Source organism: Caenorhabditis remanei, chromosome III (assembly GCF_010183535.1).
Source record: "Caenorhabditis remanei strain PX506 chromosome III, whole genome shotgun sequence".
Taxonomy (NCBI): Eukaryota; Metazoa; Nematoda; class Chromadorea; order Rhabditida; family Rhabditidae; genus Caenorhabditis; species Caenorhabditis remanei.
The window spans coordinates 435,558-452,372 of NC_071330.1; the positions used below are offsets into that span (position 1 = coordinate 435,558).

General features: G+C 38.9%; 6 protein-coding genes across 6 annotated transcripts; all 6 read left to right on the plus strand.

The window, feature by feature from the left end:
- Positions 1–1,017: 1,017 nt before the first annotated feature.
- On the plus strand, positions 1,018–3,263 carry GCK72_008250 (uncharacterized protein; the record flags this gene model as incomplete). The annotated part of the gene is made up of 3 exons (XM_003104853.1): positions 1,018–1,284; positions 2,110–2,277; positions 3,135–3,263. 3 exons carry the CDS (start codon positions 1,018–1,020, stop codon positions 3,261–3,263), a joined length of 564 nt encoding a protein of 187 aa, XP_003104901.1.
- Positions 3,264–4,612: 1,349 nt separating this feature from the next.
- Positions 4,613–5,554, plus strand: GCK72_008251 (uncharacterized protein; the record flags this gene model as incomplete). Its single annotated transcript, XM_003104917.1, has 3 exons — positions 4,613–4,753; positions 4,944–5,089; positions 5,452–5,554. The coding sequence occupies 3 exons, from the start codon at positions 4,613–4,615 to the stop codon at positions 5,552–5,554; spliced, it is 390 nt and encodes a 129-aa protein (XP_003104965.1).
- A 1,101-nt stretch (positions 5,555–6,655) lies between these two features.
- On the plus strand, positions 6,656–7,997 carry GCK72_008252 (uncharacterized protein; the record flags this gene model as incomplete). Its single annotated transcript, XM_053726724.1, has 4 exons — positions 6,656–6,738; positions 6,783–6,882; positions 7,407–7,506; positions 7,816–7,997. The coding sequence occupies 4 exons, from the start codon at positions 6,656–6,658 to the stop codon at positions 7,995–7,997; spliced, it is 465 nt and encodes a 154-aa protein (XP_053586301.1).
- Positions 7,998–8,498: 501 nt separating this feature from the next.
- GCK72_008253 (uncharacterized protein) lies at positions 8,499–11,754 on the plus strand (the record flags this gene model as incomplete). Its single annotated transcript, XM_053726725.1, has 7 exons — positions 8,499–8,612; positions 9,080–9,532; positions 10,107–10,245; positions 10,296–10,519; positions 11,093–11,202; positions 11,247–11,346; positions 11,656–11,754. The coding sequence occupies 7 exons, from the start codon at positions 8,499–8,501 to the stop codon at positions 11,752–11,754; spliced, it is 1,239 nt and encodes a 412-aa protein (XP_053586302.1).
- A 468-nt stretch (positions 11,755–12,222) lies between these two features.
- GCK72_008254 (uncharacterized protein) lies at positions 12,223–14,310 on the plus strand (the record flags this gene model as incomplete). Its single annotated transcript, XM_053726726.1, has 3 exons — positions 12,223–12,336; positions 13,157–13,324; positions 14,182–14,310. The coding sequence occupies 3 exons, from the start codon at positions 12,223–12,225 to the stop codon at positions 14,308–14,310; spliced, it is 411 nt and encodes a 136-aa protein (XP_053586303.1).
- A 1,349-nt stretch (positions 14,311–15,659) lies between these two features.
- On the plus strand, positions 15,660–16,601 carry GCK72_008255 (uncharacterized protein; the record flags this gene model as incomplete). Its single annotated transcript, XM_053726727.1, has 3 exons — positions 15,660–15,800; positions 15,992–16,137; positions 16,499–16,601. 3 exons carry the CDS (start codon positions 15,660–15,662, stop codon positions 16,599–16,601), a joined length of 390 nt encoding a protein of 129 aa, XP_053586304.1.
- Positions 16,602–16,815: the final 214 nt, after the last annotated feature.

Genomic DNA, 16,815 nt, shown 5'->3' on the forward strand with positions numbered 1-16,815 from the left:
AGAAATAGTAAAATTTTTATTAAGAAATGGAAAGGAGAGTACGGTAGACAACCAAACACTTTGCGGACCTACAGTACCATATCTGTTTTCGTTATTTTGTTTTCTCTGTGACGTCATTTTTTTGTTAGTTTTTGGACGAAAAACTGTCAAAAAGTTGTTTTTTTTTATTAAAAATCGGAAAATAAATCAGTCACTTCTCTTTGAAATTATGGTAGATGAGCTGGAACTTGTTTTTCGTTCCCTCGTGATCAGTGTGCTCCACCGGTGAAAAAACCGGCGACAACCCGGTTTTTTTCACCGGCGAAAACTGTTGTACTTACCGGTGAAATTTTTCTCGGTTTTTCAGAAATAGAAACCAGACTCTTACAAAATATTTCTATCGCAAACGAGAGAGTATAGGCGAGAGACGTAGAGTAATATTTCGTGCCGACACAAATTTTCAACACTTTTGATCTATTATCGGTGTTTTTCATATTAGCAATGCAACCGCGCTCTACCGAAACCAAAGAAAATTGTGTGGGAATGATTTTTTAACAATTTACAAAAGAAATTATGAACATCAGCGAAAATATATCAAAAATCGGTGAAAATATGTGTTTCCGCAAAAAAATACTTTGCGTCTCTCGCCGATACTCTCTCGTTTTCGGTGGAAACGGTTTTTTTCATTTTGAAACCGAGTTTCTCTTCATTTTTCCCATAATATCCTAATATCAAACTCTTATTTTCCAGGAATTCGACACTCAAGACAACGCGATCGGCGATTCGACGGAAGCGGCCGCCCAGATCGCGGCTCAAATCGAGAAGCGTCGTGTCCGCAAGAAGAAGTCTCAATCTGCCAAGTACACTGAATCCGATTAATTCCTTTTTCATTGTTTTCTGCTATTTTTGTTATCATTTTCTTGTTATTCCCCCACTCTCTGAATTTATCTCATTGTTGTTGATTCTTTATTTTGAAATTTCATTGTTTTTCATTTTATTCGGTTTTCTTTGTATACCATTTTCACAGAATTTTCCAGAATGCTCACCAGATTCCTTCGCTCCGGACTCCGCCCCCAACTCAGATGTCTCTCCCAACAGACGCCTCATATCGAAGAGGAATATTTTGAGGATTTCGAGCCACAATTGACGACGACAGATCTAGAAGACGTCGTCGTCAAGGGATTCTCGACTTCAGATGACGTGGATTTCGTGGGGAATGTAGTTGGGGCGTTGACGAAGCAAAGGGCGAAGGATTTGTTCGTTGTGAGGTCAGAAGAGAAGGAGATGACTCCGTATAGTCATCGGGTAAGGAAGAATTTCAAAATTTTGAACTTTTTTTTTTGAATTTTTCATCAAAAATGTGATTTTTGCGAAAAATTGAAAAAAAAAGTTGAATTTCGGCACCAACATCAGCGCCTAGAGACCGGGATCCGCAACGCAAGTGCGGCAGGGAAAAGTGGGCGGAGCCTAAAAATTTTAACGGGCGCGACATTGAATTTCAAGTGAAATTCGTGTTTTTATCGATTTTTTCGCCGCATTTTTTGCGTTTTTTTGTACATTTTCAATTTTTAATCGATTAAAACACGAATTTTACTTGAAATTCCTTGTTATTATAAATCTGGTGAAATTTCATCCGCTTGCAGTTTAAGCTCCGCCCACAACACCCTGCCGCACTTGCGTTTTTGAAATTTTGATTTTTTTGCAAAAACGTCGAATTTTCGGCTGTTCCCAACTATTAGCGGAGCATTTTCATTTCAACTGCGCCCCACCGCAAACGAGAGAGTATCATCGGCGAGAGACGCAGAGTTTTTTTCTGGCGCGAAACATATTTTCACCATTTTTGATCTATTTTTACAAATTTTAATTTAAAAATTGCCAATTTTCAAGAAACAATTATGCAAAAATAGATCAAAAATGGTGAAAATCTGTTTCGCGCCAGAAAAAACTCTGTGTCTCTCACCGATACTCTCTCGTTTGCGGCGGGGCGCAGTTGTAAGAAGGCGTGGGCTGCTAATATCAATATAACTAGGATTTTTGACAATTTTTGATAAAACTTTTATACATTTTTTGAAAACTTTTGTGAAAAAATGCTGACTCCGGGCCGATATTTTGCAAATCCTCATTCCTCAGATAATCTGCTCTGTGTTCAACTCGCGTCAAGCCGCAGCAATATCTGAAAATCTTCGATCGATACTGAAAATCGATGGGAATACGGTATCGAATGGAATATTGTCACACGTGAAAAAGAGTACGAAGAGAAGCAACGGATGGTATGTCAGTGAGATCGATAGGGTTCAGGTGAGATTGATACAATCGCGTAAACCCAAGAAAATAGTGTGCGAAATTGAGAGATCCAGAGAAAAAGAGGCATTTGTCAAAGGGATTTCGGTAGAGCGCAGTTGTTAGAACTGTGTCGAGCTAATATGGCTGAAAACGACTATTTTACACCTGATACTCATAATTTTAACTTTTTTTGCCAATTTTTATTAGCAGCCCACGCCTTCTTACAACGGCGCCCCACCGCAAACGAGAGAGTATCATCGGCGAGAGACGCAGAGTTTTTTCTGGCGCGAAACAGATTTTCACCATTTTTGATCTATTTTTGCAAAATTTTCACTCGGAAATTGGCAAATTTTAAATTAAAACTTTTGAAAATAGATCAAAAATGGTGAAAATCTGTTTCGCGCCAGAAAAAACTCTGCGTCTCTCGCCAACGATACTCTCTCGTTTGCGGTGGGGCGCGGTTGAAATGAAAATGCTCTGCTCATGATATTGCTGAAAACGACTATTTTACACCTGATACTCATAATTTTTTAATTTTTTTTGCCGATTTTTATAATTTCGAGGAAAACATTTCAAGTACTGTCGAAAAAATAAAGTTTCGACAAGGATTTTCAAAAAAAATTTCGCGGGCTGGAACGCGCAAGCGCATAAAGTTCTGGGCGGAGCTTAAACTGAAAATAAGCGGCGCGGTTCTAATTCCAGTTGTTTTTTCCAAATTAAGAACCGCGCCGCTTGCAGTTTAAGCTCCGCCCAGAACTTTATGCGCTTGCGTGTTCCAGCCCGCGAATTTTTTTTTGAAAATCCTTGTCGAAACTTTATTTTTTCGACAGTATTCCATCGATTTTCACTCAAAAAAACCCCAATAATTGCAGATCCACGTGATGAGTGAAGAGTGTCGTGAGAAATACGATCTGGAGGCGATTTGGGCGGGCGACGATCGGATTCTGGAGGAGATTGATGAGTTGAAACAGAAGACGTTGTTGCCACCGCAGAGGAGATAATAATTTTAGGAATTTTTTATTGTTTTAAACCATTTTTTGTTGAAAATTTGGTCATTTTTTGGTCATAGAAATGTAAAATTTTGTGTATTATCTATTTCAGACACAAGAAATTGATGTTTTTCAGATTTTTACTGAAATTTTGAATTTTTGCTTTTAAAACCAATTTAAAGGAGGACTGAAGTCGTATTTTTTTATTGCAGATTATGATACTTCAGAAAATTCTGAGCAACTTTCATCATTGGAGCATATACTAAAAATCGCTCTAAATGCTCTAAATTCCCGTTTTCCCCATACTTGTCAAATCACGGGCCGGCCCGGGCCGGGCCGGGCCGGGCCCTCTGAAAATTTCAGGGCCCGGGCCGGCCCGCAGGGCCCGCAGCAAGCTTTTTTTTCAATATTTTGACGGGCCGGCCCGGGCCGGGCCGGGCCGGGCCGGAAGATTTTTTTAGCGGGCCCGGCCCGTGACAAGTATGCGTTTTCCCGGCTGAAAAGGAGCCTTCGTGGAAGAGTTTTTGGGGGCCGAGGTCTCGACATTCTGCGCGGCCACGGGCTGCCGTGTAGTCCTCTCGGACAAGTTTTCCTTATCAATTTCTCGGTTTTTTCACCTTTTTAGACGGTTTTCGTTGTTTTTTTTTTCAAATTTCATCGTTTTTTCGACAAAATATTACTTTAAATGCATTATTGATCACATTTATATGTATTTTATACGATTATACAACTTTTCGAACTGAAATCGTTTGATTTACGCCGTATCTTCTTCTTTTCGTCTGGTTTTTTCTTTGTTGCATGAATTTTGCTGTTTTTCAGATTCAAAATGACACGCAAGCAGCCAATCGACGTTCAACTCTCCAATTTTCTTCATTTTTGTGTTAGTTTGTTTCAGAACTTATGTTTTCTCTCCGCCAGTTTTTAATTTCAGAGCGATCGCTCCCGATAGACACCAGCCGGACACTCCGCCAAGCTGTCGGCCAGCTCGTCTTCGACACGGAGAACAGCGAAATTAGTCGTGTTAGTTTTAGAAGAAACTATTGTTGTTCTCTCCGCATATATTTCCAGATTCCGCCGCAGAAAAATACGACTGAAAGAAAGAGAAGTTCAATGGCAATAACGACAAAAAGAAAATGGCTTCTTCTGCTTTTTCAGAATTTATTGAGAAATAGTTTTTTTATTAACATTCCAAGAAGACAATTGAGATTTTAAATAAACACTTTTAAATAATTGTTTTTTTTCATTCATTCATCCTTCCTTGTCTTGTCACTCGAGTCGACGCAATCAATCTTCTTTTCGAATCTTCTTTTCGAATTTTTGAAGCTAAAATCTCATTAAAATCAATTTCCAGAAGAAACGTGATGGACTACGCGACCGACGAGCAACAAGCCGACTTGGCAACTCTCAACTTCAATCTCAACGTCGACTTCTCGAAACTTTTCAACTGGAATGTCAAACAACTCTTCGTCTATCTTGTCGCCGAATACAAGACGCCAGTTAATGTAAGAACTTGGGGGAATGAGGGAGAAAATTGCGAAAATTGAGCTGAAAACTACTTGAATACGCATAAAATTCAACTATTTTTCATAAATTTTACAGAAAATCTAGTAAATTCGATGATTTTCCGTCGAAAATCTTTGAAAATTCAACTATTTTCCAAAAATGTCGACGAAAAAATCGATTTTCTTTCAGGAAGTGAACCAAGTCGTGCTGTGGGATCGAATCGTCGAACGATCGGAGCGTGTTGTGATGGATGAGATCGGAATAAAACCAAAATACTACTTTTTGGATGACGGAAGCAATTTGTTGAAACACGAGAATTTCACTTTCGTTTTGAGGTGAGCATTGTTGGATTTTAGCATAATTTCGAGCTAAAAATATGAAAAAACGAGCGGAAATTCAAATTTTTTGGCTTAAAACCTCAAAAGTGTTGTAGCAATCTGAGATTTTTGATGATTTCAGCTCAAAATTACAGATTTTTTATTAAAAAACCGGGTATTTCGATAAAATTCAACTTGAAGGAGCAACTTTAACGCATTCCTTGTTGTCATTTGATAATTTTGACAATTTTGCGGCGTAAAACTTGGAAACTAGATTAATTTTATAAAGTTTTAGTGATTTTTACGCAGGAACCGAAATTTTCGCGTTTTCCAGCCTAAAATTTCCAAGTTTTAAGCAATAAATCATCCTTTTCTTCCAGATACAACGTCATCCTAAACGCCGGATACCTCCGTCTCGTCCAATCGTCCGATCAAATTGTCGTCCCATTCCCATCCACCTACAGTACTACTAGACGATCATAATCTATTGTTTTTAAATCTGAAAATTGTAAAATATGGGTTTCTTTTTTCATTTTTCTCTCTGTAATTTTCATAATTTATTTTCTTCTTTTTCTCTCCGTCTATCTCTCTACCAAAGTAATTCATTTTCTTCGTCCTCCTCTCATAATATCAAGCTGTTCATTTATAAAATACCAGCCTGTCTCCCCCGCCTTCGGCGGTTGAGCCGGCTGGTCTCTCTTCATTCACGTGGTCATTGACTTTCGAATGTGCCCGCATGGCCGAGTGGTTTAAAGCGGCGGTCGTTTTCCAAAGCACGCCAGTTCGGTTTTGCCTCCTGGCTAAGTTTCTCTCCTCTTCCCAAAACCGTTGCGGACAGCGCCTCAGACAACGCCCAATTGTCTTTTATATATAAGAATGATACTTTTTTCGAGATTTCATTGCAGTTTTCATGTTTTTTCTCGATTTTTCGGTGATTTTTTACCGATTTTTTATCTTACCCACGCGTTTGTCTCTTTCTCCCTTCTAATCCATCACTTTCAGACCACTAACACTACTATCACCAGCCATGGCCGTCACCCAGCAGATGTTGTGTCCACTGTGTAGTGAATTGTTCACAGACACAAGACACGCCTACAAACATTTCCACTATAGGTATGCAAAAAGTTTCAGAGTGCTTTTAAAAAATTGATTTCAGGCGATTTCTGTGTGGAGAAGAAGGTTGCAATCGAAAGTTCTACACTGAGGATGAGAAGGTGGCACATTGTGCAGAGGAAGGGCACAGGGAAACGTTCAAGGTAATAATGATAATAATTTAAGCTATTTCGGTGCTTTTTGCACAGAAAACAGTTGAAAATTGCAATTTTTCGTCTTAAAATTGGTGTTTTGTCTCTTTTGAAAATGATGTTTTCAGGCTGAAAATTGGAAAAAAAAAACAATTTTTCATCTGAAAAATGACAATTTAGAAAAATGACAATCGGGATTCCATTGCAGTTTTCATGTTTTTTTCTCGATTGTTCGGTAGTTTCTCACCGATTTTTTATCTTTCCCACGCGTTTGTCTCTTTCTCCCTTCTAATCCATCACTTTCAGAGTCACAACAGCAACAGCAAACTCAACAGCAAAAATGGCGACTTCTCGACTCCATTGTCCGATTTGCGCTGAGGACTTCGATGACATCCGGCACGTGCTCCACGACCTCCGTTATCGGTATGCAAAAAGTTTCAGAATTCTTTTAAAAAATTGATTTTCAGTCGTTTCCCTTGCGGTGAGCAAGGATGTCGACGTGAATTCTACACGGAGATTGAGAGGACAGCTCACGCCACCGTAACCCAGCACCAGGAATCGTTCCGGGTAATAATGATAATAATTTAAGCTATTTCGGTGCTTTTTGCATAGAAAACAGCTGAAAATTTCAGTTTTTCGTCTTAAAATTGGTGTTTTTGTCTCTTTTGCAATAAAAATCTGGAAAACTGGCGGAAAATGTAATGTTTCATCTCAAAACAAGGGTTTCTGGAAAATTTGAAAATGATGTTTTGAGGCTGAAAATTGGAAAAAAAAACAATTTTTCATCTGAAAAATGACAATTTAGAAAAATGACAATCGGGATTCCGTTGCAGTTTTCATGTTTTTTCTCGATTGTTCGGTAGTTTCTCACCGATTTTTTATCTTTCCCACGCGTTTGTCTCTTTCTCCCTTCTAATCCATCACTTTCAGAGTCACAACAGCAACAGCAAACTCAACAGCAAAAATGGCGACTTCTCGAATGATGTGCCCGATTTGCGCGGAAGACTTCGATGACGTGCGACACGTGCTCAAGCACTTCCGTTATCGGTATGCAAAAAGTTTCAGATTTCTTTAAAAAAATTGATTTTCAGTCGCTTTCCTTGTGGACACCAAGGATGCACACTCGAGTTCTACACGAAAGTGGAAAGGACGACCCACTGCACGCAAACCAATCACAGGAAAACGTTCCGGGTAATAATGATAATAATTAAAGCTATTTCGGTGCTTTTTGCATAGAAAACAGCTGAAAATTTCAGTTTTTCGTCTTAAAATTGGTGTTTTTGTCTCTTTTGCAATAAAAATCTGGAAAACTGGCGGAAAATGTAATGTTTCATCTCAAAACAAGGGTTTCTGGAACTGGTATGAATGATTTTGAAAAATAGCTCAAAATTGCAGTTTCAATCTGGAATTTCGGCCTAATTTTCGAGAAAAATCTTGGAAATTAGCTAAAAACTGAAGAAGTTCTCTAGAATTACCCTCGAATTTCAAACAAAATTTCAGATCATTCGTGTCCCGTACCTCGACAAGCTTGTCAAGTTGATGATCAAGGACGCGAGGAGATTGTTCAAGAGAAGAGCGGCGCCTCCGGCAGCAGTCCGTCCATGATGTGTGTCTCGTCCAATCGTCCGATCGTGTCTCGTCCAATCGTCCGATCAAATTGTCGTCCCATTCCCATCCACTAACAGTACTACTACACGATCATAATATATTGTTTTTAAATCTGAAAATTGTAAATAACGGGGTTCTTTCTTCATTATTCATCCTGTGAAATAATTTATTTTCTTCTTTCCCCTACTTCTCCCTCTACCTCATAGAATGAAGTATGCTTCTTGGTGGACCTTTTGTTATATGATGTATTCGTACATAAGTTGCAAGACGGTAAATTGCATGTATTTATTTGCCAATATTTCGGTTTTACAACCATCTTCAGGGCTAGGTTTAACTACCTGGAAATCATAAGGTGAAATACGATAAAAACTCTCCCTCTACCTTAAAATAATTTGTTGTTTTCTTCCCCACCTCATATTATCGAGCTTTCTATATATAAAATCTACGGGATTCCATTCCATTTTTTCCTGTTTTTCTCGATTTTTCGGTGATTTTTAAACCGATTTTATATCTCTTTCATTTTTCTCTTTCTCCCTTCTAATCCACCACTTTCAGACCTCGAAAACTATCAAGCCATGGGCAAATTCTCAAAAATCAAGAAGGTTCAACAGGAGGAGACGGCTAAGGGGAAGATGGAATGGGAAGCCGCTGGAGCCAAGGATTCGAGTGATGATTCGTCAGATGAATCGGTACGAGGCTGAAAATTGGAGAAAACGGCCTTTTTGAAGCATTTTTCATATGAAAAATGACATTTTAGATGGATTTCCAGGCAAAAAGCAGTTCTGGTGTGCCTTTGACGTGTTTCAGAGCCGTAAAAGACATTTTTAGCCAAAGTTCTAGACTTTAATGGCTTGAATGTTTATCGATTCGAGCATCCAGGCAATCAGGTGTACCTTTGACGCGTTTCAGAACTTTCTCAGAGAGGAAACGTCACAAATATTCAAAAATTACTTGTCTTTGAGCATTTTTCAAGCCGAAATTCTCATTTTGTGTCAAAATCAGCCTTTTTCGAAGAAAAATCCGGTTTTGAGAACAGTTTCGATACTTGAATTTCGAAAACTAGCAGTTTTTCTCTAAAATTCATGTTTGAAAACTCTAAAACAGGCGAATTCTCAGGAAAATCTTATCGAATAATCCCCAATTTCCCATTTTTCAGGACGACGAACAAGTGCCGCAAAAACAGACAGAAGAGACACGCAAACGTGCTGAGCTCTGGACAAATCGCGAGAGAGTTCTCGTTTTGTGCTCTCGCGGAGCCGATGTTCGTACTCGTTACCTGATGAAAAATATCAAGGATCTGTTGCCTCACGCGAAGGGAGACTCGAAACTGGATCAACAGAAATCACTGAAAGCACTCAACGAGATTGCTGAAATGAAGAATTGCACGAAAGTGATGTATTTCGAGAGTCGAAAGAGAAAAGACACGTATCTTTGGATGTCGAATGTGGAAAAGGGACCGTCGATCAAGTTTCTCGTTCACAATGTTCATACGATGAAAGAACTGAAAATGTCTGGAAATTGTTTGAAGGCGTCGAGACCCGTGTTGTCGTTCGACGACGCTTTCGAGCAGAAACCACACTTGAAATTGATCAAGGAGGTTCTTATGCAGGTAATAATTCAGGAGAAACTGGCTGAAAATCGCTTAAAATGGGTCAAAAACGACCCAAAATTTCTCAAAACAGCTTATAATCCGCGAAATTCTCAAACTACAGTAATCCTAGAATCCTGGACCCTGGATCTAACCCAGGATCCGCTCTGCAATCTCCCGGGAAGATTTTCATCAACAGTAACTCTTTTTCGATCCTGGGTTACTGTACTTCGATTCAGGATCATACGGTACAGCAGATCGCTGAAAATCTACAACAAATCGGTAGAAATTGGTGTAGAATGCTTAAAAACTAGATAAATCATGTTTTATCACTATGAATGGCTGAAAATCCAGAATTTTTTCACGAAAACTCAGTAAAATTGGTCTAAATAGCCCTTCTTCGGCCCTAAAGTAAAAATCTTTAAAAATGACTGAAAATCTATGAGAATCTGTATTTTTCAATATAAAAAACTGAAAAGTGATGTTTTCATTGCTAGAAATACCGAATTTTCCGCAAAAACTCGTCTTTTTCGATGAAAATGAGTAGAAAATCCATTTGAAAATGACTTTTTCACCATAAAATGTGTATTTCCAGACGCTCGGCACCCCACACCACCATCCACGCAGTCAACCATTCGTCGATCACGTCTTCAATTTCTCCGTCGGAGAGGGCGACAAAATCTGGTTCCGTAACTTCCAGATCGTCGACGAGAGTCTTCAGTTGCAGGAAGTTGGTGAGTAAATTGAGGTTTTCCAATGAAAAACGCTGAAATTCTCAATTTAGGACCGCGTTTCGTGCTTGAAATGGTCCGTCTGTTCGCCGGTTCATTCGAGGGAGCCGTCCTCTACGATAACCCGAATTACGTGTCTCCAAATGTGATCCGTCGTGAGCATCGTAAGGGACAACACGCCTACATTGAGAAGCAGTTGGCACTCAAAGCGTCGAATATCAAACAAGCGAAAGTCACCGAGATTCTCGCTGAGAAGACGGTCGATTTGGTTGGAAAGGTACAGTTTAATAGATAGGCTGAAAATTGCTGAAAAATGTTTATATTTGGACGAAATGAGTCATTTTTCAGTCGGCGTTTCAGATCAATTAATCGTTTTTCAGTCGAATTGATGTGATTTATCTAAAATTGTCATTTTTTGATGAGATTACTAAATTTCTCATCAGAAACGCTGTCAGGTGGCCGTTCCGATCACTTTTTCTGAATTTAGCCATTAACAGCCCAACCTGTCTTACAACGGCGCTCCAACGCAAACTAGAGAGTGTCGGTGAGAGACGCAGAGTAATTTTTCGCGCCGACACAGATTTTCGCCGATTTTGACCTATTTTCGCTGTTTTTCATAATAATTCACGAAAAAACAATTATGAAAATCAGCGATAATAGGTCAAAAATGGTGAAAATGTGGGTCGGCGCCAGAAAAAACTCTGCGTCTCTCGCCGATACTCTCTCGTTTGCGGTGGGGCGCAGTTGTAATAAAAATGCTGAACTAATATTAGCAGGCCACGCGTCTTACAACCGCGCTCTACCGAACCCTAAGAAAATCTCTTTCTCCCTTCTAATCCACCACTTTCAGTCCTCATCAAAAATCGAAACGATGAATTCCGCGAATAATGGAATGTTCTGCCCCGCATGCGCGGTTAACATCGATGACGTCCGACACGTGTACTGGCATTTCCGTTATCGGTATGCAAAAAGTTTCAGAATTCTTTTAAAAAATTGATTTTCAGTCGTTTCCCTTGCGGTGAGCAGGGATGTCGACGTGAATTCTACACGGAGATCGAGAGGACAGCTCACGCCACCCGAACCCAGCACCAGGAATCGTTCAGGGTAATAATGATAATAATTAAAGCTATTTCGGTGCTTTTTGCATAGAAAACAGCTGAAAATTGCAGTTTTTCGTCTTAAAATTGGTGTTTTTGTCTCTTTTGCAATAAAAATCTGGAAAACTGGCGGAAAATGTAATGTTTCATCTCAAAACAAGGGTTTCTGGAACTGGTATGAATGATTTTGAAAAATAGCTCAAAATTGCAGTTTCAATCTGGAATTTCGGCCTAATTTTCGAGAAAAATCTTGGAAATTAGCTAAAAACTGAAGAAGTTCTCTAGAATTACCCTCGAATTTCAAACAAAATTTCAGATCATTCGAGTCCCGTACCTCGACAAGCGTGTCAGGAAGATGATCAACGACGCGAAGAGATTGTTCAGAAGAAGAGCGGCGGCAGCAGCCGCGCCATGAATCCAAACGCCCTCCAATCGTCCCATCAAATTGTCATCCCATTCCCATCCACCTACAGTACTACTAGACGATCATAATCTATTGTTTTTATCTGAAAATTGTAAAATATGGGTTTCATTTTTCTCTGTGTAATTTTCATAATTTATTTTCTTCTTTTTCTCTCCGTTTCTCTTCACCAAAGTAATTTATTATCTTCGTCCTCCTCATAATCTATTGTTTTTATTTGTTATAATTTTATAATATGGGTTCTTATTTTTTCATCCTGTGATATAATTGATTGCTTTCTTCCCACCTCCCCTCTCATAATAGTCAGCTGTAAATGTATAAAATAAAGTTTTCGGGATTCCATTGCAGTTTTCATGTTTTTTCTCGCTTTTCGGTGATTTTTTAAACCGATTATATATCTTTTTCATTTTTCTCTTTTCCCCTTCTAATCCACCACTTTCAGACCTCGAAAACTATCAAGCCATGGGCAAATTCTCAAAAATCAAGAAGGTTCAACAGGAGGAGACGGCTAAGGGGAAGATGGAATGGGAAGCCGCTGGAGCCAAGGATTCGAGTGATGATTTGTCAGATGAATCGGTACGAGGCTGAAAATTGGAGAAAACGGCCTTTTTGAAGCATTTTTCATGTGAAAAATGACATTTTAGATGGATTTCCAGGCAAAAAGCAGTTCTGGTGTGCCTTTGACGTGTTTCAGAGCCGTAAAAGACATTTTTAGCCAAAGTTCTAAACTTTAATGGCTTGAATGTTTATCGATTCGAGCATCCAGGCAATCGGGCGTGCCTTTGACGCGTTTCAGAACTTTCTCAGAGAGGAAACGTCACAAATATTCGAAAAATACTTGTCTTTGAGCATTTTTCAAGCCGAAATTCTCATTTTGTGTCAAAATCAGCCTTTTTCGAAGAAAAATCCGGTTTTGAGAACAGTTTCGATACTTGAATTTCGAAAACTAGCAGTTTTTCTGATTTTTTCTCTAAAATTCATGTTTGAAAACTCTAAAACAGGCGAATTCTCAGGAAAATCTTATCGAATAATCCCCAATTTCCCATTTTTCAGGACGACCAACAAGTGCCGCAAAAACAGACAGAAGAGACACGCAAACGTGCTGAGCTCTGGACAAATCGCGAGATTAATTTAAAAATTGCCAATTTTCAAGAAACAATTATGCAAAAATAGATCAAAAATGGTGAAAATCTGTTTCGCGCCAGAAAAAACTCTGTGTCTCTCACCGATACTCTCTCGTTTGCGGCGGGGCGCAGTTGTAAGAAGGCGTGGGCTGCTAATATCAATATAACTAGGATTTTTGACAATTTTTGATAAAACTTTTATACATTTTTTGAAAACTTTTGTGAAAAAATGCTGACTCCGGGCCGATATTTTGCAAATCCTCATTCCTCAGATAATCTGCTCTGTGTTCAACTCGCGTCAAGCCGCAGCAATATCTGAAAATCTTCGATCGATACTGAAAATCGATGGGAATACGGTATCGAATGGAATATTGTCACACGTGAAAAAGAGTACGAAGAGAAGCAACGGATGGTATGTCAGTGAGATCGATAGGGTTCAGGTGAGATTGATACAATCGCGTAAACCCAAGAAAATAGTGTGCGAAATTGAGAGATCCAGAGAAAAAGAGGCATTTGTCAAAGGGATTTCGGTAGAGCGCAGTTGTTAGAACTGTGTCGAGCTAATATGGCTGAAAACGACTATTTTACACCTGATACTCATAATTTTAACTTTTTTTGCCAATTTTTATTAGCAGCCCACGCCTTCTTACAACGGCGCCCCACCGCAAACGAGAGAGTATCATCGGCGAGAGACGCAGAGTTTTTTCTGGCGCGAAACAGATTTTCACCATTTTTGATCTATTTTTGCAAAATTTTCACTCGGAAATTGGCAAATTTTAAATTAAAACTTTTGAAAATAGATCAAAAATGGTGAAAATCTGTTTCGCGCCAGAAAAAACTCTGCGTCTCTCGCCAACGATACTCTCTCGTTTGCGGTGGGGCGCGGTTGAAATGAAAATGCTCTGCTCATGATATTGCTGAAAACGACTATTTTACACCTGATACTCATAATTTTTTAATTTTTTTTGCCGATTTTTATAATTTCGAGGAAAACATTTCAAGTACTGTCGAAAAAATAAAGTTTCGACAAGGATTTTCAAAAAAAATTTCGCGGGCTGGAACGCGCAAGCGCATAAAGTTCTGGGCGGAGCTTAAACTGAAAATAAGCGGCGCGGTTCTAATTCCAGTTGTTTTTTCCAAATTAAGAACCGCGCCGCTTGCAGTTTAAGCTCCGCCCAGAACTTTATGCGCTTGCGTGTTCCAGCCCGCGAATTTTTTTTTGAAAATCCTTGTCGAAACTTTATTTTTTCGACAGTATTCCATCGATTTTCACTCAAAAAACCCCCAATAATTGCAGATCCACGTGATGAGTGAAGATTGCCGTGAGAAGTACGATCTGGAGGCGATTTGGGCGGGCGACGATCGGATTCTGGAGGAGATTGATGAGTTGAAACAGAAGACGTTGTTGCCACCGCAGAGGAGATAATAATTTTAGGAATTTTTTATTGTTTTAAACCATTTTTTGTTGAAAATTTGGTCATTTTTTGGTCATAGAAATGTAAAATTTTGTGTATTATCTATTTCAGACACAAGAAATTGATGTTTTTCAGATTTTTACTGAAATTTTGAATTTTTGCTTTTAAAACCAATTTAAAGGAGGACTGAAGTCGTATTTTTTTATTGCAGATTATGATACTTCAGAAAATTCTGAGCAACTTTCATCATTGGAGCATATACTAAAAATCGCTCTAAATGCTCTAAATTCCCGTTTTCCCCATACTTGTCAAATCACGGGCCGGCCCGGGCCGGGCCGGGCCGTGCCCTCTGAAAATTTCAGGGCCCGGGCCGGCCCGCAGGGCCCGCAGCAAGCTTTTTTTTCAATATTTTGACGGGCCGGCCCGGGCCGGGCCGGGCCGGGCCGGAAGATTTTTTTAGCGGGCCCGGCCCGTGACAAGTATGCGTTTTCCCGGCTGAAAAGGAGCCTTCGTGGAAGAGTTTTTGGGGGCCGAGGTCTCGACATTCTGCGCGGCCACGGGCTGCCGTGTAGTCCTCTCGGACAAGTTTTCCTTATCAATTTCTCGGTTTTTTCACCTTTTTAGACGGTTTTCGTTGTTTTTTTTTTCAAATTTTATCGTTTTTTCGACAAAATATTACTTTAAATGCATTATTGATCACATTTATATGTATTTTATACGATTATACAACTTTTCGAACTGAAATCGTTTGATTTACGCCGTATCTTCTTCTTTTCGTCTGGTTTTTTCTTTGTTGCATGAATTTTGCTGTTTTTCAGATTCAAAATGACACGCAAGCAGCCAATCGACGTTCAACTCTCCAATTTTCTTCATTTTTGTGTTAGTTTGTTTCAGAACTTATGTTTTCTCTCCGCCAGTTTTTAATTTCAGAGCGATCGCTCCCGATAGACACCAGCCGGACACTCCGCCAAGCTGTCGGCCAGCTCGTCTTCGACACGGAGAACAGCGAAATTAGTCGTGTTAGTTTTAGAAGAAACTATTGTTGTTCTCTCCGCATATATTTCCAGATTCCGCCGCAGAAAAATACGACTGAAAGAAAGAGAAGTTCAATGGCAATAACGACAAAAAGAAAATGGCTTCTTCTGCTTTTTCAGAATTTATTGAGAAATAGTTTTTTTATTAACATTCCTAGAAGACAATTGAGATTTTAAATAAACACTTTTAAATAATTGTTTTTTTTCATTCATTCATCCTTCCTTGTCTTGTCACTCGAGTCGACGCAATCAATCTTCTTTTCGAATCTTCTTTTCGAATTTTTGAAGCTAAAATCTCATTAAAATCAATTTCCAGAAGAAACGTGATGGACTACGCGACCGACGAGCAACAAGCCGACTTGGCAACTCTCAACTTCAATCTCAACGTCGACTTCTCGAAACTTTTCAACTGGAATGTCAAACAACTCTTCGTCTATCTTGTCGCCGAATACAAGACGCCAGTTAATGTAAGAACTTGGGGGAATGAGGGAGAAAATTGCGAAAATTGAGCTGAAAACTACTTGAATACGCATAAAATTCAACTATTTTTCATAAATTTTACAGAAAATCTAGTAAATTCGATGATTTTCCGTCGAAAATCTTTGAAAATTCAACTATTTTCCAAAAATGTCGACGAAAAAATGCAATTTTCTTTCAGGAAGTGAACCAAGTCGTGCTGTGGGATCGAATCGTCGAACGATCGGAGCGTGTTGTGATGGATGAGATCGGAATAAAACCAAAATACTACGTTTTGGATGACGGAAGCAATTTGTTGAAACACGAGAATGTCACGTTCGTTTTGAGGTGAGCAATGTTGGATTTTAGCATAATTTCGAGCTAAAAATATGAAAAAACGAGCGGAAATTCAAATTTTTTGGCTTAAAACCTCAAAAATGTTGTAGCAATCTGAGATTTTTGATGATTTCAGCTCAAAATTACAGATTTTTTATTAAAAACCGGGTATTTCGATAAAATTCAACTTGAAGGAGCAACTTTAACGCATTCCTTGTTGTCATTTGATAATTTTGACAATTTTGCGGCGTAAAAATTGGAAACTAGATCAATTTTTATAAAGTTTTACTGATTTTTCGCAGGAACCGAAATTTTCGCGTTTTCCAGCCTAAAATTTCCAAGTTTTAAGCAATAAATCATCGTTTTCTTCCAGATACAACGTAATTCCAAACGCTGGTTACCTCCGTCTCGTCCAATCATCCGATCAAATTGTCGTCCCGTTCCCATCCACCTACTCTACTACTAGACGATCATAATCTATTGGTTTTAAATCTGAAAATTGAACAATATGGGTTTCTTTTTTCATTTTTCTCTGTAATTTTCATAATTTATTTTCTTCTTTTTTTCTCCGTCTCTCTCTCTACCAAAGTAATTCATTTTCTTCGTCCTCCTCTCATAATATCAAGCTGTTCATTCATAAAATCTACTTTTTTCGAGATTTCATTGCAGTTTTCATGTTTTTTCTCGATT